Consider the following 23,343-nt stretch of genomic DNA (forward strand, 5'->3'; position numbering starts at 1 on the left):
AACCAGTTCCATGAACCCCGGGGAGAGAAACCCATTTTCTAGTCATCGGGTTACAAAAAATATAGTGAAGAAATTTTCGGACATGATACAGATCATTGCCCCACAGCACACAACAAAGAAGCAACTCATTGCAGGAATTGATAATGGCATGGCAAGAAACTGAAACTCATACCCAAAATACCTAAAATGAGATACAACCATCGGATTACAAACAATTCCAAACCTAATAACACTCTTCTCCCATTAAAACCTCTCTTATCTATTATTGAGAGTTTTTTGAGAGGTGTTTGTCGTTATTAGTCTTAGTATGGATGGAAATCTCTTAAATATTCATTAATCATAGTTGAAAGAAACTGCACGGGCAGTGGTAGTTAATTTTGTCTCTACATTGTGATTTTTCACTATGTATAAATTCTGAAAATATTCTATGGACATTAGGTAAAAAAAAAAATTGTATTTAGTTTCTTTTCCTCAATTACTCTTGCCTTTGCTTTTCCAATGCAATTGCTCTAAAGAGTATGCATATTCTATCTAACGGCCACGGTTTCCTCATAATCCCCACAAGTTTCCATGTGTTTACAAAATGGGATTTGCTAGGCAATTTCGCCGGAAGTTTTGATGAGAAATTTTAGCCAAAGCCCTGAAGTTTAGTAGTTATTTATAGAAACTTTAGCCTCACCACGAAGCTGAGTTTGGTAGGTTTCTATTTTGGTGTTTTTAGCATGTTCTCGTGAGAAAATTTAGCCACAAGTTTAGAAGTTATTTTTAGAAATTTTAGCCAAGTTGAGTTTGAGTAGGCTTGAGGCTTTACTAACTCTATAAATACTAAGTTTGTAAATAGAAAGTAGGAAGTTTGATGAATAAAATTGTGTGTTTGTGTACTACTGTTCGTGTATGCTGATATCCTCTTCTGAATTAAGTTTTAAGACGTTCCTAGTTTCACATGGAAGTTAAAATATATCATAACTTCTATTAGGTCAGATTGGTCTGGTAAGGAGATTAGATTTGAACGTTGTTTTTCTCCTTACCTTGCAAGAAGATGTCTTTCGGTGAAGATATGTTGATGCAAATTCTTGCTCGATTGCCTGCCAAGTCTCTTCATAGATTTAAGTGTGTATCAAAGGAATGGTACAATTTGATCTCTATGGGTGCTTTATCACGAAAAATTCTACCTCCACTCATGTCGGGTCTATTTTACCAAGGCTTATACCCCTCAGGATATGCTTTTGTGTCTAATTCTAAGGTGGACAGTGGAGGAGATATGGATATGAGTCTCAGTTTCTTGCCATGCCATCAGAAATTAAGCATTGTCAATTGCTGTAATGGGTTGCTTCTTTGTCAGATGGAGGGATATGAAGAATTTCATCACTATATTGTGAGTAATCCAACTACTAGGAAATGGGTTTCTCTCCCCGAGGTCCATAAAAATAGTTGTGTTGACGGATTGGTCTACGATCCTTGCATCTCTGATCAATTCAAAGTTGTTCGGTTCTTGTGTTGCATCAGAGAAAACTCATCAATAAAACTACAAATATTTTCTTCTGAGACGGGGAAGTGGGTTGAATCTACTATGTTCTCAGGATCTAAAGTTTCTTTTTTGTTTGAAGGACAGTGTGTGTTTTCTAATGGAGCTCTGCATGTGCTGTTTTATCCAAATTATGTGTTGAAATTTGATATCAAGGAAGAGAGATGTGTGTTGATTGAATTGCCTGAGCAGGAGAATAGATTATTCCATATTGGTTACTTAGGGGAATCTGGTGGGTGTCTTCATTACGCGGAAATCATCAATTCCGTATTAGAAATATGGTCACTCAGAGATTGCAGACGTTGTAAATGGGTGTTGAAGCATAGTATTGGATTGGAAGATTTGGTAGAGCAACTTCCTCGACCCCGCTCGTGGAGATTCAGTTTCCTAGCTTTTCACCCGGATCTAGAGGTTGTTTTTCTTAAGACCGATGATAAGATATGTTATTATCATCTCAATACCTCAAAGTTGGAGAAGTTTGGGACCATAGGCCAGAAGGGTTTTCCTTTAGGACTTTTTGCTTTCTCTCCATGCATTGATACCTTCGCTCACTAGAAGAAGGAATTTCACAAGTCTTGTTTTTTCTTTGGGTTTTGCTAACGAGTGCCCTCAGGGCACTGGTTAAGGTGCATTGGGAAAGGAATTCTACACTTGTTTTGATAAAAATGACTCAAAACATTTGTAAAATTCTCAAACGATGTGAAAAATGATTGGAAAATTTCTTTCCCAATGCACCTTAACCAATGCCCTAAGGGCACTCATTAACAAAACCCTTTTCTTTTGTTTCATTTGTTGTTGGGATTTGCTAGGTTCTTAACTCAAAACAAGGATTAGCAACAAAAAGATGGATTAATGGTCCACTTCGAGGGGCTAGTTTTGGTAATCCGGGACCGGCGGGGGTTGGTGGACTATGTCGGAATGATTGTGGAGTTGTTGAGTGGGCTTATTCGGGGCCTATTGGGATCGGTGATGCTACGGAGGCTTAAGTTATAGCGGTTTATTATGGCATTAAAGGTTTGAATAGAGAGAGTTTGGACAAAGCTATAGTGGAGGGTGACTCATTGAATATGATCCGTTGGCTTAAAGGGGGGGCGCCACCACCTTGGCGGTTTGATGCCATGTTTGACGAAATCGATGATCTAATCGCGGGTTCGTCTATTGATATAAATCATGTTCGGAGATCGGCTAACGGGGAGGCGGATTCATTGGCTAGGGGAGGAGTGAGGAGATTGGTCTTCGAGTGGTTTGACTATTTCCCGCCATAAATTGCATTATGTTTTTATCTTCTTTTTGTTTGCGTACTGTACTATTGGGTGTGGTCCATCTTGGTCCTCCCCTCTTTCTTTTTTATTGTTTCATTAATACTATGGATTGCCATTTCAAAAAAATAAAATAAAAAAATGATCCACTTCGAGGGGAACCGACCTCCTAATCATCTAAGAAAGAAGAATGCAAATAACGTTTTCTCATTCCCCTCTAAAATGTCTTGTTACAAGCTTTTTAAATGAAGAAGAAAATGACATACGATCAGGACTCTTAAGAAACCTAAAATAATAAAATACTAGACTCCTAAATGATAAGACTCATTTCCAACATGGACTCTACTCAAACCCATCTAACCAACTAACACTTATCCCTTGACTCCTTGACTAACCTGCAGCTAATACTTATCTCGTACGACTCCTAAGTCACTCCAACTAACCAACAATATCCCAAATAAGCCATCTTGGTAAAAGATAATATGAGTTAAAAAAATAAGATACGTATAACTAGTAATACCACTCTTTCGTTTTTTCACTTCCAACTCATAATCTCTTTAATTTTAGCTCTTTCATGTTAGAATACTCTTGTGATTATCTTTTGGCAGAATTAATACCAGGCTTAAAAGTCAAGAGAATTAATAGCAAGCTTAAAGGTTAAGAGAATTAATCTCATTTGCTCTGGAGCCGAGCCTTTTTCTAAAACCTGAGAAGTGCGTCCCTGTCAATATTAAATAGCTATCATCTTTTGTGACCAGCCACTTATTTGTCTATCCTTAAATTGTGGTTTAGGGATTGATTAACTTTTGCAAATCCTTTTACTCTGTGTAACTTCCACACATTCACCTGCATCAGGTGGGGCCCAACATTTTGTAACATGCATTGCATGGGCCCGGAATACTAGTCTATTTATAAACTTATATGTATTTAAGTTTATTTTTTGAAGAAAGAACATTTATTAAATAAAAGATGATTACAAGTGCACTTCAAGGGGTAGAGAGTCTAGAGACTGCCCCACATACGAGGTAGATGTAGAAGCTTCCAATTTAGCAATGCAATCAGCCAAATTGTTGGCACTTCTAGGTATTTGTGAAAAAGAGAAAGCCATGTGCATTCAAAGATCTCTAATCTTATCCAATAGATTGGAAAATTTCCATAGGCCGTCTTTAATCCCTTTTACCCACAACAGGATGTTGGATGAATCACCTTCCACTTCCAAACTTCCTTCCATCTGGTTAATGAAGATGGATAATCCCCGGTGGAGCACTCGGACCTCGGCTTCTGAAGAATCAGCTATTCCAATAGGTCCAGAAAAAGAGTAAATAATTTCACCCAAGGATTTACTAAAAACACCACCAATACCTGCAATGCTAGGGTTGCAACCGTCGACATTGAGTTTAAAGACATTACTTCAACCGTCGACATTACTAAAAACACTAAGGAGAAACTCCTAACCGATAATACTAAGGAGATGAGCAAACAAGTCACAGACTATCTAGTAATGCTACCAGAAGGACGAATGGGTTAAGGATTCTCTAATAATACCACCTAAAAAATAAATGAGTCAAAGACTCTCTAATAATACTACCAAAATAGGGGCTAATGAAACTAAGCAAATCTCCTGGACACAAAAGTAGACTCCAAGTATCCTTATCATTGCCTTTGCAATGATAAACATGGATGGGGCAACTAACACACCATGTTGGTCTCCAACTAGTAGGGGTACAAGTTGGGATACAACTTGAAGAAGATTTTACAAACAAGGCAAGGTCCTGCCTCCTATGAGTTTACTTTTTACAAAACTAAGATTGGCTCCCTAAGAAATATTATCTAAACAACAAGGCTTGTCTCCAAAGGAGAAGTGCCTTAATGAGACATAGTGTGTCTCCTAATGGGGCTCTAGAACATTAGTCTAATAAGGTTTCTAACCAAAACAAAAGGTAAAGCGGTTCGGTCAAATTGGGGTGTCTACAACAGGTTCACTTCTTCAGCATGTTATCCACGCCAGTCAACCAGCATGGCACACATCATCCCCGCAGTTCATCTGTCTTAACAGTTTTGAGCATCATCAAGTCTCTTATTGCTGTCTAAAATACTAAAATTACTACCAACATCTCCTAATCCATATGGAATGTGATAACTATTAAAAATATCACGAACTTCAACTTTCTTGTCACGCACATACCCTCATAATATTCCAATATGGCATGCAAAGACAATCCCCTTACCACATTGAATGGGCATGAGAGAGGGTAATTGTGTCGATTTTCAAAACTACCTTCTTATGTGGCTTTTATTCAGAGATGTGTTGGATTCTTGGCTAGAAGATCGACCTTAGATTGAGAGGGGGTCGAACAAAACGCTAGATACTCATGTTCTTCCAATTTGATAGAACTTTCAGGCTGGGTTTGGATTGCCGAATGGGGTATCCTATTTCAATTCCTATTCTGATTCTCTTGCAAATCGAATGGAAAAATATAAAATTTAATTCAAAAAGGGAAAATCATTTCCCTTCAAAAAATTATAATACAATTTTCATTCCAATCGGGGTAGAATCATTATAACACCTCTCAGGGCGGAAAACAGATTCTGGCATTTTTTCCGCTTTAAGTCCACCCCGTTGACATTCCCTCTCCCAGATTTTGTTCATTTTTCAAACCAAATACCGGAATCAAGGGTAAGTAGCCAACACCTCAACTAATAAAAGAATTCAAGGGAAAGTTTATTTTATATTACATAGGGTATCCCCACCCCAATTTTTAGGCGGGACTATTTCCTACGGATGTGGACAATCACCCGTAAACCATGTGCCATCGGCTATGCCAGAGGGGATTCGAACTTGCATATTTGGAAGCATACCCATGACTTTAAGCCAAAGAGCCACACCCGTACAAGTTTCACAGGAAGTTTTTCTTATAACGAAATTTCTGGCTTCCAAACATAGCCTTACTGTCACATTTTTACCTTGTAAAAACTCAGGCCCCGTTTGGATTGCAAGATTTTTTTGGAATAGTTTGGAAAAGAAAATTATTTCTAAAAGTTCCGACCTCTTTACACATGAAAAAAGATAACCAACCAACTTTATTCAATCTTTATAGGAGAGACATTTACTTTGTGATATTCTCTCTCTAAATTAACCTTGGTCATTTCATTTCCTTGTAAATCTTGAAAATAAAAATTTTCTGAAGGAAAAAATTTTGATCAAAAATATTTTCCTTGCTATCCAATCAGACAGTGAAATAGATATTTTTGTAATTATTTTTTTGAAATGGTGATTATTTATTAATGAGAATGAACGATCACAGCCGAGGAAGAATACAAGGACAACTAAGAAAACAAACATAAAAAGAAAGAAAGTCAAGGAGGCAGAAAATCGAATATCTCCAACTATTGACTGGGGCACGGGCAACTTGTCAGCCTTCTCATTTACCGACCTCTTTCTGGCCTGAAACCACATGGAAAGGCCCTCCACAGATTTCAATATCTCATTAACAAACTCTGACAAGTACATCCCATCAATCCATCTGATTACATCTTTTACTGGGAAATGATATCAGCGCAACCATACTTTAATAATTGCATAAACACAGCTTGTCTTAAAAAAAATTCAGATGTTGCGTTCCTAGATTAATTCCAGGTCAAAGGAAAAAAGCACCAGCTTGTCTTTTCATTTTTAATTGTTTTTTTCAGAGCTATCTGGGAGGCTCTTCAAATAATAAAAGGCAAAGATGAGTGAGTGCAAATATCAAAATATTGCTATATGTCTTGAACTCCAGCTTAGTAAGCACGCATATAGAAACCCTATAGAAGAGGAATCATTTTCAAGAAAAGAGAAACAAAAGGAGGTGGAAATGGAGGCATTTTGTTTTAGAAACGACAGACAAGAGGGAGTTAAAAAAATTGAAAAGAGGGTGAAAAAATCATCTTCCTTTGTTCTCTCCCATTTTGTAACAGTTTGTATTTTGAGGAATGATTTATGCAAGGGCGCCCTTGCATAAAGAGCCAGAAAAGGGCCCTTGATTTGATCCACGTCACTAAGTGTAACTGATTTTACTTTTTCAACCAATTTTAAAACGTAACAGAAAATGATGTGGATCCAATTAAGGGCCCTTCTTTAGATCTTTATGCAAGGGCTCCCTTGCCTCTATCATTACTCTTGTTTTTTATATAGTTGTGTAACATTAAGGGAAGTGATATATCCACCTTTTTTTTACATGGCACCGCCCTCTCTAGTGTAAAAGAAATGAACTCTCTCTCTCTCTCTCTCTAAAACGCACAAAACACAAATGAAAAAGAAAAAGAAAAAGAAATTAAAAGACAAACAACAAACACAATGAACAAAAAAACAAATATAAGTGGAAACGGTCATTCCTTATTATATTTTATTATATCATAATCCCATTTCAATGGTAAGCAAGGAAAGGTTAAGTGACAAGAAAACAGTGGTACTGTTTGTCCACTACCACCATTTACATGTCCTAAAAATACTTAGGATATTGGAGTCCTTCGTCAGGCTTACAACAGCCGTAGCATAATAATCCAATGATGCAATTGCAGCACTTGACCGAAACGCACACTTGATCACATGGAAACCCTGAAAACAACAAATCCAACCATAAGCCCTCCTTATCCTGTCACAAAATATACAAAATACGTATAAAAACCAATTCTGAAAAGCTCTTTGTAAGGCTATTTTTTCTTGTAGTAAGGAAGAGATGACAATATAAAACGAAATTAGAATAGGATGTTTACAGCGATCTGGTTCGTAAGGGATAGGTGTGACACCGTTGAGCTCATCGACTAATAGATGACGATTAGTTGCTTCAGCAACCTCTTTTGTTGCAATGGTTGCAACAAGGACTGCTACAAAGAAGAATTTCAAAGACCCCATTTCTCCTAAGCTTGTGCCTAGTAATGTCTCTGTGTGACCTATATATAAGTCAGTGATGGCTATACTTTGTTAAAAAAATATGCAAGCTTATCTTGTTGCTTCTAAAAATGGAATAATTTTAATCAGAGGATATCTATGGAAAAGTTAAAAATCACTGTAAACATGTGTTTTTATTTTTATTTTTCATTTTAAAAGTCAAAAATAGAAAAACCTTTTTTCCCTTTTTACTTACCACATTGCCACTCTCCTTTTAAGTATCACTACAACAAAACAGGGATTTCCCTACGGCAAAATCCGTAGGGACAACTACCCAAATCTGTAGGGAAAGGCTTTTACCTACGGAATTCTTGGTGCGCAGCTTCAGTAGCCTTATCAGGGGTAGGGAAAGACTTTTGCCTACGGATGTCATAATCCGTAGGGCTATAGAACTGTTGCCTACGGATGTCATAATCCGTAGGGCTATAGAACGGTTGCCTACGGATTACTCCGTAGGGACTAACGTAGATTTGTCCCTACGGGCATTAATGACCACAGTAGGGAAATGCCCTATTTTCCCTACATATTTGTCCGTAGGGATAATACACTTTTTCTGTAGGGAAATTCCATTTTTCGGTAGGGAAAATCAAATTTTTAGTAAGGTTAATCCAATTTTCCCGTAGGGAAAAAATATATATCCCTACAGAATTCCAAACAAACTCCGTAGGGATATGCCAATTTATTCCATAGGGAAATCTACATTTGCCTACTGTATTTAATATGAAATCCGTAGGGATAAGCCAACTTTCCCTACAGAAGTTTCAAATAATCTCTTTTGGAAATAAGCTTTTCCCTACTGTTATTATTTTAAATTCGATAGGGATAGACTTGTCCCTACGGAGTTTCACAACAATCCGTAGGGAAAATGTGCTTATCCATACAGAATGTCATAAAAACTGTAGGGATATTCTTTTTTCTAAAGTGCATCAATATAATTCCACATGTGATCTGTTGTACCTGTACTTTTATATTCCACACACAATAGATTACATCAAAATTGCATATAATCATCCACAACATTATACACAATTATAAAAAGTTCACTGCTTTAATTGATGATCTTTAAAACCACAATTTTCAATGTCGTTGAAATTATCTTCCACATTGTTCAAAATACAAAACTACAAAATAGCAAATGTCTTCAAATTGCTCCCTCAACTAGCTAGACTTGACAAAATTAAACATTGTTTGAAATTCATCAACTACAAAATAACATCAACGTCATCCTCTCCTCGAACTCCATCTTCATTTTCCATTCAACAATTTAACCTACAAACATAAAACATATAAATTAATATATATAAAAATTAATGATTCAAAAAAAAAACTAGCAATTAGCAGTTTGCAGGACACCAATGTCCACAGTATGATCCACTACAGTTGATGTTTCTATATATCTGTGCTCTATAGATGCTGAATTGTCAATTAGCATTTTGGAATTGTCCTATCTTGCTGTAGGGACACTTTTAGTGTTGCTAGAGCACATATTACAAGATTTAGCAGAAAATAGTTCCAACTCTAAATGGAATTTTCAATTAGCTAGCCCACTAAAATGATCTCAATAGGCTGTTTTCATGGGAAGTCTTCTTCATTGCCTTGTAGAGGATGCTAGCTAGTGAATCCATATATCAACTACAGAGAATGACAAAAATCAAGGACAATCAAATAACATTGTAACTACAAGCTATAAGTTGTTAACTCTAGTATTTAACCTAAAGACAAAACATATAAACATATAAATATATATAAATTAATTGTACACTTACATATGCACGAGGCCAAGCAACGTTACTTCCTAAGGCATCCGCGATGACTTGCATCTTTCCAGTTGATCTTGGCAACTTCGCTTCTCGAGATATACCTCCATTAATAGTTACTACACACCATCCCTCTCCCAATTTTTTTCCTCCTATAATTAAGGTGGGATCTTCATTTTTAAAGAACCCTTTTGCCACAAATTTGCCTTCACTATTCTTCAACTTACATGGAATGCATTCATGAGTCTGAAAACAATTAAGTTGCAAATTTGGTGGTCAAATAGATATGAACATCAGTCATCCAACCTTAGAAACTATCATGTACTCACTAAAAAAATGTAAATACCTTGTTATTACGAGCCTTAGCCCGAGGTGAAGCACGAGTGACCTGACCAACAACTGGAGCGGTACGAGGAGCTTTAGAAAAAGGAATGGTAGGAACATCAATAGGAGTATTAGTAGGAGCAATAGGAGGAAGACTAGTGGGAAGAGCCAGTGGATTTGTATGAGGAGCAACAGGAGGAACTATAGATTGGGCAACATGAGCATCGGGTTGATCAACACGACTTGCAACCGAAGAGTGCACTTGATTCGGCAAATCAACGTTGCGTCCGATAATGGCCTGCCATTAATTAATAAAAATGAATCATACATGGATGTATTCATAAACAAAAAAATTGGTGATAAATCGTACATGTATAGGTAAAATTCATTGAATTTGTAAATAAATCACATTGATCACAAGTTCTGAACCCCGAGATCCCATATAAAAGTAGCAATTAAGAAAAATCAAGAATCTAGTATAGAGAGAGAGAGAGAGAGAGAGAGAGAGACAGAGAGACAGAGAGAGAGAGAGACTAAGGTTATGTTCTTACATTTTGAATGAGTATCTCTTTCACTTGCCTCAGCTCCTCTTCCAAATTGGCTACTTTATTTTGTAATATTACCTCGTTTTTGGACTTAGTCGTTTCACGATGGGATTTTTTGCCCCATAGAGTTGATGGGGTTGGCCCTTTCCCTAAACATCGCACACGACCATGTGTATCTGGACCCATAGCTTGGGAGAGGATGTCGCCATTGCAAGCCGTGCTACCCTGAGAGATATCCATAGGTTGTGTTCCTTGAAGCTCACGTATCTTTTTCTACATTAACAATCCAAATAATATGTGAAGAGCATATTATCAAAAAGGGAAGAAATAAAGTTAACCAACTTTTAAGTGTAAAAATAATGCCAATATGCAAATATTTTTAGTGTACAAATTTATGATATCAATAAACTAATTAAGAAATTGGGGAGCACATTATAAACATACTACAACATCTTCAGACAAATCAGTCACGAGTTTCCCATCTTTGCTTGTACGTGTCTTGATCCATAATTCATCTCGTGGTAATGTGGTTTTTGTCGTCTCCTCCTATCAACATCATAAAAGAGCAAAGAATATTTATTAATTAAGATAAAACAAATTCAACAAATTTTACATCAAATAAAAAAGTTACCTCTTCCTCGATTATAATAGCGAATGCCTTGGAACCTGCGGTGTGTGGTATCCAAGAGGAATTGCGATTTGCAATATTTGCGGTGCTTTTTGTCTGCAATATTGAGTTCATAAAATAATTTGTTGAGAAGATCACCCTTCCAAGAATAGTTTACTAATTGAGAAGTAAATAAATACCTGAAAGTCATCTGTTTTCCAATAGTTCCACAAAGCGATATATTGAGACTCAACAATACCATCGAGTTTAGGTGGAAAAATAACTTCCTCACTGCTTTTATCGAAGTACTTTTTCCTTAGTGTGTATTTGAAGTACTTCCATTTCTCATTTAACTGGATCATCACCCAGTCTTTTCCATCTATAGGTACGTCAAACTTCTCCTGCATATATATGTTTAAATTAAAAGTAGTTACATTGTAGTTAAAACATATGATAAAATAATATATTAACCACACAAAGATAATAAGCTCTTTTTCCTAATATATACCAGCAGTGTACTCCAAGCATCCTCCCTATTTGATTCGGGCATATTCTTCCACGAAAACACATTGATTGGTAGTATAGAACCAATCTTAGCAATTACACCCAGAAACTTACCACATTTGCATGCATTTTTACCAACCACTTGTTTGAATTTGTTTAGGTTGACAGGTAAGCGACCTTCCATCTTATATAGGTGATCCAATTTTGTACATCCCCTAGGATTCTTTTTCTTTTTGTTTGATGAGGTCCCCTCCTCTTGGGCTTGGGATGCATGTTGATGTACGTCCATTGAATCGTGGGGTGAAAGAGGTTGGGTGACCCCCTCTTCTCGAGCTTGCGACATATTTAATTCCCTCGCTCTTTTCACGGTTTGTCATATTAAGTTAATGTTAAATGCATAGCAAAAAAACACAAGGATGCGAAGGAACTTAAATTAAATATACATCCCAAATTCCCAAATGCTTATTTCTTCTTTCATGGTAAGACTAAGACCCAATTCAGCAAACATGGAATTGACTGGAATAAAATAAAAGAATAATATAGCACTGATGAGAGCACATATACCTTTTCCCCATGGAAGCAAGAAAACTGCTACAAGCCTACAATATACACATGTGATTTGGCCTAACTTTATTAGCATTAAAGCTTTATGAAGGTATCTTCATTACAAAAAAAAGATACAAAGAAAATTAGAAGCATATAAATGCAAAAATGAAGTATCTTCATTACAAAAAAAGATATAATCATAGTGATAGTGTATGTCCCATTCTTCACTCCGACGTTTCCCAAATATCTATAAGATTATCAGTACAAGGCGCATCGCTCTCATCTACAGGCTCAAAATCATCTCTATAGTCTTCCTCTGGTGTATCAAAGAAGTCTCTAGGCGTCGTCTTCCTAACCACATGCCAATGTTTATCTGTGGGATCTTCTACATAGAAGACTTGCTCTACTTGAGACGCTAACACGAAAGGATCATCTTTGCGACAATGGTTTAGGTTCACAAGTGTGAATCCTAAGGGATCCTTCTTGATCCCTCTATCAGCATGATAGTCAGCCCATTCGCATTTGAATAGCAGCGCCTTCCTGCTTCCATAATAGTCCAATTCAATAATCTCGGTCAAAACACCGTAGTAACTCTTGTCTTCATGAATGGGGTTTTTATCTTTTCTACTTGCATAGCTTGGGGTTTTCGCAACCACGACTACGCCGCTATTTTGCGTCTTCCTTTTCCTCTCGAGCGCCTTTGTATGAAAACGAAAACCATTTATGAGACAGCCACTGTACTTCTTTACCCTTTGTGATGGCCCATGTGCCACCCACCGAAGATTTTCTGACACTGGATCATTTCCCTCATCCCGTAACTTCCGAACCTATTTAACATAAGATTTCAAGTTGATAAGAATTAATGAGGTGCACAAAGCATTTGACTGCAATGGGAGTGTTATATTATTTACTCACGTAGCCTTTAAGCCATTCTGGGAATTCTGCATTGTGAATGCGTTCTATGTCCCAATGTTGATCACGAGGATGTTGATCCCGAATGGCATCAAGATGTGCACTACAAATGAATTGCAAGGGCGTTTAAGCTTCAAAGGTGATATAATATGTATTGCAACATAAATTAGTTTCTTAAGCTAAAAAAATAACTCACAGACGGTATTCATCGATTTCATTGCAGTTGTTTAACACATATCTATGTGCTAGTATCAATGTGGCTTCATCGAGATCATCAATGACAGGACCACCAAACAAACGACCCGTGTGTTTAAACACACCCCACACTTCTTCTTCGAGAGCATGTGCCCTATTATCGTCATTCCTCAATGGTCGGTTAAAACGTGTCTCAACACTCTGCAAATACCTTGAGCAAAAGGTGAGGCATTCGTTAGCTAGGTACCCTTCCGCAATAGATCCCTCGGGACGACTTCTATTGCGCACATATGACTTTAATGTGAAGAGGTACCTGTGAAGACACATTATATTCTTATGTCTGCATTAGTAGATTGAACAGTACAATTACAACAATAACTAATTTGAATGTTAAGTATTTACCTCTCAATGGGGTACATCCAACGATAGTGTATGGGGCCAGCTATTTTCGCTTCGTATGCTAAATGTATGGGCAGGTGCACCATAATATCAAAAAAGCCAGGTGGAAATATAGTCTCGAGACAACAAAGCGTCACGGCAATCTGAGACGTTAGCCTCTCAAACTGTTCTCCCGTGCCAACTTTAGAACATAAATCCCTAAAGAAATTACATAAATCAATAAGGACCGAACTGACTTTCTTGGATAACGTTGTCCGTATAGCTAACGGGAGTAATTGTTGCATCAAGACATGAAAATCGTGGCTCTTTAATCCTGAAATCTTCAACGACTCAAGATTCACACATCTTGAAATATTTGCAGCATACCCATCTGGAACCTTCACTCGCTTTAACACTTGGCAGAAAACTTTCTTTTGTTTCCTAGTCATCACGAAGCTATCTCTTGGCCTTAGATGCATCTTTTCTAGGTCGAGGCGAGCTTCTTCGGTATCCTTTGTTTTTCCTATAATATTCAATAATGTACCAACCACTTTGTCACCGACATTCCTCTCAATATGCATTACATCGAGATTGTGAGGCAAAAGAAGAGTTTTCCAATATGGTAACTCAAAGAAGATACTTTTTTTCTTCCACGGTGAATTTTTCTTCACCCATTTCTTTGTCCCAAGTAAATTTTTTAACTTAGGTAATTTTTTCTTCTTCGGTGAATTTTCATTCCCTAGCGAACCTTTCTTCTTTGGTAATTTTTTCTTCCTCGGTGATTTCTCTTGTCTCTTCCTCTTCTGACCCTTCCCTAATGTGAATGTTAAGCCCTGTAGCTGCTTCAACACATCAGACCCATACAGTCTTCTAGAGGGAGATTCCCATTCTTGTTTACCATTGAACTGAATTCTGTTAGATCGAAATTTATGATCTTCCGGAAGAAATCGTCGGTGGCCCATGTAGCAAAACTTCTTCCCATGAGCTAACCACTGAGAACGCATGTCAACATTGCAACAAGGACAAGCCTTTTCCCCTTTAGTGCTCCAGCCTGACAACATAGCATATGCGGGAAAATCACTAATAGTCCATAAAAGTGCTGCACGCATTCTAAAGGTTTCCTTTCATGAGTGGTCATAAGTATCTACTCCATCCACCCAAAGTTCCTTAAGCTCCTCAATCAATGGTTGCAAGTACACATCAATTGCATTACCAGGTGAATGTGGGCCAGGGATGAGCAAAGACATCATCATATAAGGTTGCTTCATACACATCCATGGCGGCAAATTGTATGGAATAAGAATGACGGGCCATGTGCTATGTGTAATGTTCATGCTCCGGAATGGATTAAACCCATCGCTTGCTAAGCCAAGACGAACATTGCGAGGCTCCAAACTAAAACCTTCGTGTTGAACGTCAAAATCTTGCCATGCAGGGGAATCGGCAGGATGTCGTAATACACTGTCTTCCTTCCTTCCCTCGTGATGCCATCTCATGTAAGAGGATGTTTTTGATGACATGAATAGCATTTGAAGCCTACCTTTCAAAGGGAAATGGCGAAGAACTTTTGCAGGAATTTTTTTATCTTTCTTGCATGAGTTTGTTCCCTCATTAACTGTGTTGTTCTCAGTCGTTTTCCATCTTGAGGTACCACATTTGGAACATGAGCTAAGATTGGTAGTCTCCCTCCAATATAACATACAGTCATTCGGACATGCATCAATCATGTCGTAATGGAGTCCTAACTCCCGAATGATTTTCTTCGTTTCATACATGTTCTTCGGCAACAATACACCCTCAGGAAAAGCACGCTTTAACAGCTCAAGTAGCATGTTGAATGATTTATTAGTCCATTCACATAGGCATTTTATGTGAAACAACTCAACTATAAAAGATAATTTCGTAAACATCTTACAACCAGGGTACAACTCTTGTTCAGCATCCCTTAACAAATTGTAAAATGAATGAGCTGCTTCATCAGCACCCCCCTCCCCTCCATCTTCATTTGTTGGATCAATCCCTTGCACAGCTTCCTGCATATCGTTCAGCATCTCATGCATGTCATCATTCACTTCCTCTTCCACACCCATGCTATTCGGGTTAATAGAGGTATAATGTGATGACTGTTCTCCATGATAAACCCAACAAGTATAATTCTTCATCATTCCATCACTTATCAAATGCACCTTCGCCTCTTTAGCATTCACCCAGCACGTGCATGCACATTTCTCACATGGGCACAAGATCTTTCCATCAAAACACTTATTCTTGAAAGCGTATTCGAGAAAATCTTTTAGCCCCTGTACGTATTCGGCTGAATTCCTACACAATCCAGTAACTCTTACATTAACTATTAAAATTATACCGATTAAAATTGAACGAGATTTGGAAATTTTACTAGGCCTATGATTCGTGTTATACCTTTGTTTATTCAACTAGCTCTTGTCCATTTCCTATACCTTCTAATGGTCCTGAAATCTGTTCATGAATTAAATAACTATGATCATAAATTGAGACATAAATAACTTTGACTATTTATTCTAAGATTTTTGTTCAAGATTTTTGTTCCCCAAAGATGATGATATGCTTCTCGACTATTTGAATGAAGATGGACAATCTATTGAACCCACATGGGAACAAGGGGGTAAACTTGTAGCCTAGTGGTTGAGGATTTGTATCTCAACCATGAGTTTAGAGGTTGGAAACCCAGCTTACCTATTAAAAAAAAGATTCTTTGGGAACTGTAATTAAGTTTGACAGCTGTTAAAATAATAAAGGGTTTTGTTAAGACTGCCCTACGGTGCTTTGGAAAAGAAATTTTACACATCTTTTTGATAGAAAATTCAAAAAAACATTTGTAAAAGTGTCAAACAACGTGAAAAATGATTGCAAAATTTCTTTTCCAAAGCACCTAAAAGAGTGCCCTCTCATTAACAAAACCCAATAATAAAAGACAAGATAAGTTAATGCAATTATAAAAACATGGCAGTGCGAATATCAGTAGCCTTCTTTGAATGGGGCTATCAATGTAGTTAGTGAAAAAGAGAAAAAAGATTGGGGTTTTTTATTGATTTATATTTCCATTTTTTTCTTGGGAAATGATAAATTCGCACCCCCTTAGGATAATTCAAACCCTTGGGACCTGAAAAAGCGTTAAAGTCTTCCACATACCCTCCTTTACAATCTGGAACTGGTTGGAGCTCCTACATTCCGAATTACAACCCATGAGATATTGTTGCAAATTTGAAAAGGTTGTTAAATGGCGAGCCAGTGCAGCCCATGTATCCATGGTACAAAGGATTCAAGGTCACCCTCCCTTTTCCTCGACTAATTTCTTCAGTAATGTTAAACAGTAGAATGTTTTGACACAAATCAGGGAACAATTGAGAAATCGACAACAAAGGAATCTTACACCATCACTGGGATCATTGAGGAAGTTGACGAGACAACATTGAGGATTACAGAACTGCCAATCCGTAGATGGATACAGGATTACAAGGAATTCTTGGAATCTTTCTGTGTCAGGGAATTTAGGAGATGTTTCTCAATCAGTTATTTTAGGAGATCCCGAACTTTCAAAGTCAAAACTTGTTATGGAGTAACCCAATTTAGCTAGCATAAAATTGGAACATTCCTATCCAAGTTTAACACATTTAGGTTCTTTGCAGGCAATACTTGCTAGTGCTTTCGCTAGAAAAGATTATGAAAAGGCAATGGCTACCGTATCACGAGTTCTGCAGGTATAGTGCTTTTCAAACAGAAATAGTTCTACACAATCTCTGTCTCTCTGTTTTATTATTTAGGTAATTATTTTCTGTGTTAATTATTCGCAATTGATCAGAAATTTTTTGTCCTTATATTTTTTGAAAATACTAAGTATGTTCTATTTTGCAGTTGAGTGTGGTTCTGGGACTGTTCCTCACTGTTGGGATTTGGATTGGCTTGCAATTTGGATGGAGAGTATTTACAAAGGATCTCAATGTGGTAAAACTGATTCATATAGGAATCACAGTATTTCTTCACTCTTTTTGAAACCTAGAAGTGCCAACGGATGTGCCTACGGTTGCTATATATGAGTGCCATAAGAAGTAAACCGAAAGAGTCGGCCATCACGGAGCAAATCAAAATTATGATGATTGTGAGACAACTTGTCGAGAAACAAATGTTTTCAAACACAAGGAGCAATAGAAAAAAAGTTTTGATAAGAAAAAACCTATATCAGTTAGAAAATTGCAAGCCTTGTCTACAGGTAGCAGTAACCATTCAATTGATGTAACTAGCAAATGAATAATATTAGATAGAGAGGAATCTACTAGTCAAAGATTGCAAGCTTTATGAATAATCCTCCAAGTCCAACACCAAATATTTGTTCAAGACCTTATGAAGAAGAAGAAGACAAAAAGGAACTTACTCGCCCAACTTTGCTTCAGTCCCTCAATATTCAGGCAAAAGAACAGAGTCTCCTTCTTTGAAAGCAACAAGAATAAGATTTCCACCTCTATCACGAGCACCGGGACCCACCGCTACAATTTTTCTAGAGTTTAACTGAATCGAGCACAGGAAAAAAATCAAACTAAATCACAATAAAATAATAAATGAAACATTTTAGAGACCTTTTTTTTTTACTCATAAAAAAATGCGAATGACTTATCTAATTTTAACTCCTTTCAGTTGAAGACCTTTCTGTATTGATCTTCAAATGAACTTTTTTAAGAAAATTGATTGAAACTTTTACAAATTACTTTTGTAAGCTGGCCTAGTATGAGATTGGTTTGTGAATTATTATTAATATTTTTTTTTCTCAAGTAGCTCATCCTCCCTGTTGGTCACCAATTCGATTTCTGATCAATTTCATGCCCTTCATTTTGTAGAATGATGCCAAATGGGGAGGGCTGAAAACGGGTCAGGTCATGGAAGAACCTAAGCCCATTTTTGCTCGGATCGAAGTTAGAAAGGTCGGAGAAGATGAAGGTGATACAGTTCAGAATGAGGTGAAAGATAACAAGAGAAAAAAACAGACTCAAGCCGTTGCAGAAGCATAGACATCTGATTGCGGAGTAGCTAAGATGTCTATAAGCAATTAAATTATCACTTACGAGTACAAACTGGTATGTATTAATTGATACCTGATTTCTATTGAATTTTGATCATACCCTCTTGAAACTTTTATCACATTCTGAGTGGAGTCCTCTAATGTCTATATTCATAAGCTGTCTTGAGCTCATCCTGAAGGCAAGAATTCTCATGTTCCCCCCTTGAGCTGTCTTCTCATTGTTTAAAGCAAAACAGATCAATGGAGACTCTGTAACTGCACATCACATGTTTCTATGTTCCTTATTTTTTTAATGTTTTGCAATTTCTTGATAAAACAATAAAGTCCCGAATTTTTTTCGAGATTATGAAACATAGTCCAGATACCTTCCTATTTTATTTTAGGCAAAAATATTCCGTTAAATTCATGATATTATTTGTTGTCCTAATCTTGTTAAATTTTACTGCATGACGGGAATATCTTTTTTTTTTCCTTTTCTGTTGGGTGTGTAAGCTGGGGTTTGGCGGGGGACCAATACGCCATCCCTAACTCAGAACAGATGAGAGGGAGATCCAGAACTCGGGATAGACGAACACTAAACCTAAGAGTTCGAACTACTCAATACTCGTGAGTTACATAATTGGATAGCTTGATGGGAGTAGGAAATCTGTGACCTTATCTACGGCAATGACCGGCAAATGAACGGTTGGGATATCCCTGCCTGTGTTTTGCCCACTCTATTTTTCATTCGCCATCATATATTTTTTATTTCTTTTAAGCGACAAATGGTATATTACATTTTTCTTTCTTTTAAGCAAAAAGATGATATATTATTTTATTTTTCTTGATAAATTATATGGTGTTTGGCCATATTTTTCTGAGGGTAAAAATATAGCTTACTAAGTAAGACGGAGAGAATTGAGAGGACACGAGTTAGAAGATAATGAGAAGTGGAAGAAAAACAAGATGCTAATAACTCGTGTGGGCTGCTGTTAGCAAGGGCGGTACAGCCTACACAGGACTTGACGGCCTTATAAAAACTCAAATAAAACAATTTTCATTGCCATTTACAAAATTACTTCGGAAAACCCATATTAAAAAAGTAAAAGACCTTTCTATTTATTTTAAAAATATTTTCCAATGCCTTCTTCTATAATCTGTAAGCCCTTTATTTACTCAGTTGAAACACCTTTTAAAATCTATACAAGCCTTTCATTGTCCCAGGTTGAACACAGAAATCAAAATATCAGAGTTTCAAGTCAACCATCAGTTCTTGAATATATTCAAAATCTCAAAATAATCAAGCTGAACCTCAACACAGTCAAGAGTAACCCATTACGAGTGCCATGTTTTCTAACATAAGTGTGTCTTGTGGGGGTTTTAAGTGAGTTTTTATTCTATAAAGCAAGTTTTCCACTACTTAAAAAAAAATCAGCAAGTTTTCATTCGAATCAGCAATGTCAGGCATAGAAATAAGAAAGTTACCTTTCAGAAACCCTCGAATCCTTCTTCTCTTCTAGATGATTTCGCACCACAAATTTCGCCTTTTTAATGAGAGGGAAATTAGATCCCTTCCTCTTTTCTTCTTCTTTCAAACCCTAAAAGTGCCTCTGCTGTTTTGCTCTTCTCTAAACCCTAAGAAAATTAGAGAACACCTTTCTTCGTTTGGATGGAAGGAATGGAGGTGGAAATGGATAGCTAAGATGGGGGTGGTGATCAAGAGGGTCTATTTATAAACCCTAAGAAAACAGATGAGGGAGAGAGGATGGGTGGAAATGGATGGCTGATTTTACACTTCAAACTCTCTTTTTCTTCTTCTTCTCCTTCTCCCTTCTTCTCCCACAAAACCAAGCCAAAATGAGAAGAAGCTACTTATGGGTTAGGATTAGGGTTTCCTTGCCAAAACCAGAACAGGCTACTTGTGGGTTAGGGTTACGGGTTGTGACGGGAGAGAGGGAAAGATAAAAAAATCGATAACTTCAAGGCTAGGGCATGTTTACCCTCTTGGGGGTAATTTTGCCATTTTAAAAAATAAACAGGGGCGTTACTGGAAAATGAGTTCGGAATTTGTGTTTTCCGCCTTCCCGAGCGCGCCTCAAGTGCGAAAATCAGTAGGGATATAAATAAAATTAATCCCTACGGTATGCTTGGATTATCCGTCGGTAAAAGACCAATTCTGCCTACGGTAAAGTACTAATTTCAGTAGGGAAACAAACCGTAGGCGTATATATCGAGATTTCCCTACGGAATACTACAAATTCCGTAGTTAAAAGTTCTACACCTACCGCTAAATAAGTAGCCGTAGGGATACTATTATATTCCCTACAGAATTTAAATCCGTAGGGAAAGACTGAACTTTTCCCTACTGAATAATAACGGGTCGGTAGGGAAAGTACAGTTTTGTTGTAGTGTATGGTAATACCCCCAAACTTCCTCAAATTTATGAGAGGATGCCATCAACCCTAAAACAAAGACTTCTCTTTCCATTTTCGTTTTTTTTCTCAAAAAGAAAAAGAAAAAAGAAAAGCCTCAAACCCCATTTTTTCCCCTATAAACCTTCTTTAAGGGAGATGATTCCCCCCCCTTTAGGATTATGCGTTGTGGACCCCGATCCGAGACGGATGAGGAAACTAGCCCCCCACTATCCTCTGGATCATCCACACGTGAAGGAGAGCTCTGCGAAGGAACTCTTGAAACGGATGCCACCCTCATAGCAAAGCACGAGTGGCGATACAAACTAGATACCTCCTGATCCAAGGATAAATCCCCAAACCTAGACGTACATGAAATAAACTCAGAGTCGTCATCCATGGATAGGCCATGGAACCCCAAATTCAAATCCTTTGTGCAATGGATAACCAGAAATATAAATGGGCTCGTGCCTGATTACGAATGGAGAAGGTCCGAAGAGCACCCCCAATTCGTCCGAGTGCAAGCACTTGGTCTCTTATGCCATTTATTATTAACTCCAAAGAATTTTGGGTAAAATCATGTGAAATGGGAACAAAATATCCCCGAGTGAATGTCTACCTAATCATGCATGACTCGGGGATGAAATAATAAGCACACATGAAGTAAGATAAAAGATGTGTCACCTAATGACAACTAAGTTGTGAGTGACATACTTAACTGATGTCTAAGTTCTGGTGGACAAACGCATGCAAGCTACAGCTAAAGGTATAAAGTCTGTACAAGAAAGTAAGAAAACATAGCAGAACATACAATCATGACAAATCCTAAGACTCTAATGATTAAGCCCAAGTCCTCGGATGGTCTGATGTTTATCCAAAGAAGCCTACGTATATCTGCCTCCACAAGAATCAGAGTAACGTAGTTCTTCGCGCCTATTCTAAGCTATGATGCCTAAGACACCTAGACCTCTATCCTAGACTCGATCTAAAAGACCGGACTAGTTATTAAAGTTTCTTGTACGATTATTTAAATTCCAGTGAATGGTGGAATTTAGGACACCCTAACTAAATGCAGATTAGCCCTAAGCTAATGCAGGTGGTTCCTACAACATATGTGTAACTAGGCTGTGTTTCCTAAGGAAAACAAAGGGTGGACTAACGTATCCTACTCTAGTCATCACTCGGCGATGTGGATCACCGACTGACCGGACGGAGGCGTTCCTACAACTCTAGGACAGGCCCCTAACTCTAAAACAAGCACACAACCACCAAACAATCAAACAACCTATCAGAAGAAACTCCTAACTCTAAAACTCTCTATCTAGGAGAAACTCCTAACTCTAGAGGAAGATATTTTGAAAACAAGGTTTTAAAGGTTGCTTATTCAAAAAGGATTTAAAATGTTATTTACAAAAGTTTGACTGGACTTGGGATATAAATCCCAAGCTGCACTACGTACCTCGTGGAAGAGGATCAAGCCAACGTTGTTCGAAACGAACTCTCCTAATTACCATTTCTAAAACACTCAACACTTTAGATTTTTTTTAAGGTTTTCAAATATAATTTTTTTTATGTTTTAAATTTCTAATGTTTTTGAGTTCTAAAATATTCAATGTTTTTGGATTTTAAAATTTTTTTCCAATGTTTTTGAAGTTTAAAGAGTTTTCACCCTTTTGGTCAAAGACCTAAGGAAAAATACAAAGCAAAACCCTAGGGCTAACAAGGGAAACCCCTAAACCAGATAAACTAACGCCAAAGACGATGGAATAATCTAAGATCACAAATAAGAAAAGCTCTAATGAGACTGTGCTAGTCCCTAACAAATAAGAGTGACGACAACACTACGGAGAAGCTCCTAAAAACTACTAAAGAAATGGGGGAAATGAGTCAAAGACTCTAATACCGCTATCAAAGGACGAGTGAGTCAAAGACTCTCTAACAACGCCATCCAAAGGACGAGTGAGTCAACGACTCTCTAATAAAAAAACACTAAAGAAGACAAATGAACCAAAGGCTCTCTAATACTACAACTTAAAGGAGGAATGAGTCAAAGGCTCTCTAAAAGAAGCCGCTCTAATATAAGGCTCGGTAAGCCTTCTAAAAATGAAAACCTTCTAAATGAGACAAGGCTTGTCTCCAAATAGGGGCTCTATAAATGAGGCAAGGCATGCCCCCTATAGGTACACTATCTGCCAAAATCAAGACAACCTCCCTGAGGGTAGGCTCTAAATGAGGCTTGTCTCCAAAGGAGCATGGCCTAATGAGACATAGCATGTCTCCTAGTAGGGGTCTAATTTCTATCGGTGTCTAAAAGACTAGTAAAGTCTACTATACAAAGGAGGACTCAAAGTATCCCTATCATCGCCCTTGCAATGAGGGGACCTAACGTCTAAAGGTCTCTAAAAGACAAGACAAATCTAC

The 23,343-nt window shown here is 37.4% G+C and overlaps 4 protein-coding genes across 4 annotated transcripts; 1 reads left to right on the forward strand and 3 right to left on the reverse strand.

Annotated features, from left to right (window-relative positions):
- The first annotated feature begins 1,039 nt into the window (after nucleotides 1–1,039).
- On the forward strand, nucleotides 1,040–2,080 carry LOC143891818 (F-box protein At5g07610-like). Its single transcript, XM_077396331.1, has one exon. It carries the CDS (start codon nucleotides 1,040–1,042, stop codon nucleotides 2,078–2,080), a length of 1,041 nt encoding a protein of 346 aa, XP_077252446.1.
- Nucleotides 2,081–8,746: 6,666 nt separating this feature from the next.
- On the reverse strand, nucleotides 8,747–11,334 carry LOC143846565 (uncharacterized). The gene is made up of 7 exons (XM_077355027.1): nucleotides 11,145–11,334; nucleotides 10,969–11,061; nucleotides 10,782–10,883; nucleotides 10,344–10,610; nucleotides 9,815–10,090; nucleotides 9,478–9,714; nucleotides 8,747–8,980 (listed from the first exon to the last, which is right to left on the reverse strand). The coding sequence occupies exons 1-7, from the start codon at nucleotides 11,304–11,306 to the stop codon at nucleotides 8,957–8,959; spliced, it is 1,161 nt and encodes a 386-aa protein (XP_077211142.1). The 5' UTR covers nucleotides 11,307–11,334; the 3' UTR covers nucleotides 8,747–8,956.
- Nucleotides 11,335–12,218: 884 nt separating this feature from the next.
- On the reverse strand, nucleotides 12,219–14,588 carry LOC143891819 (uncharacterized). Its single transcript, XM_077396332.1, has 4 exons — nucleotides 13,504–14,588; nucleotides 13,103–13,414; nucleotides 12,910–13,009; nucleotides 12,219–12,821 (listed from the first exon to the last, which is right to left on the reverse strand). Exons 1-4 carry the CDS (start codon nucleotides 14,586–14,588, stop codon nucleotides 12,219–12,221), a joined length of 2,100 nt encoding a protein of 699 aa, XP_077252447.1.
- A 15-nt stretch (nucleotides 14,589–14,603) lies between these two features.
- Nucleotides 14,604–16,768, reverse strand: LOC143891820 (uncharacterized). The gene is made up of 3 exons (XM_077396333.1): nucleotides 16,651–16,768; nucleotides 15,939–15,957; nucleotides 14,604–15,801 (listed from the first exon to the last, which is right to left on the reverse strand). The coding sequence occupies exons 1-3, from the start codon at nucleotides 16,766–16,768 to the stop codon at nucleotides 14,604–14,606; spliced, it is 1,335 nt and encodes a 444-aa protein (XP_077252448.1).
- Nucleotides 16,769–23,343: the final 6,575 nt, after the last annotated feature.

The sequence above is a fragment of the Tasmannia lanceolata genome, unplaced genomic scaffold, assembly GCF_043159265.1.
Source record: "Tasmannia lanceolata isolate RefF3 unplaced genomic scaffold, GAP_Taslan_0.1 ptg000015l, whole genome shotgun sequence".
NCBI classification, from domain to species: domain Eukaryota; kingdom Viridiplantae; phylum Streptophyta; class Magnoliopsida; order Canellales; family Winteraceae; genus Tasmannia; species Tasmannia lanceolata.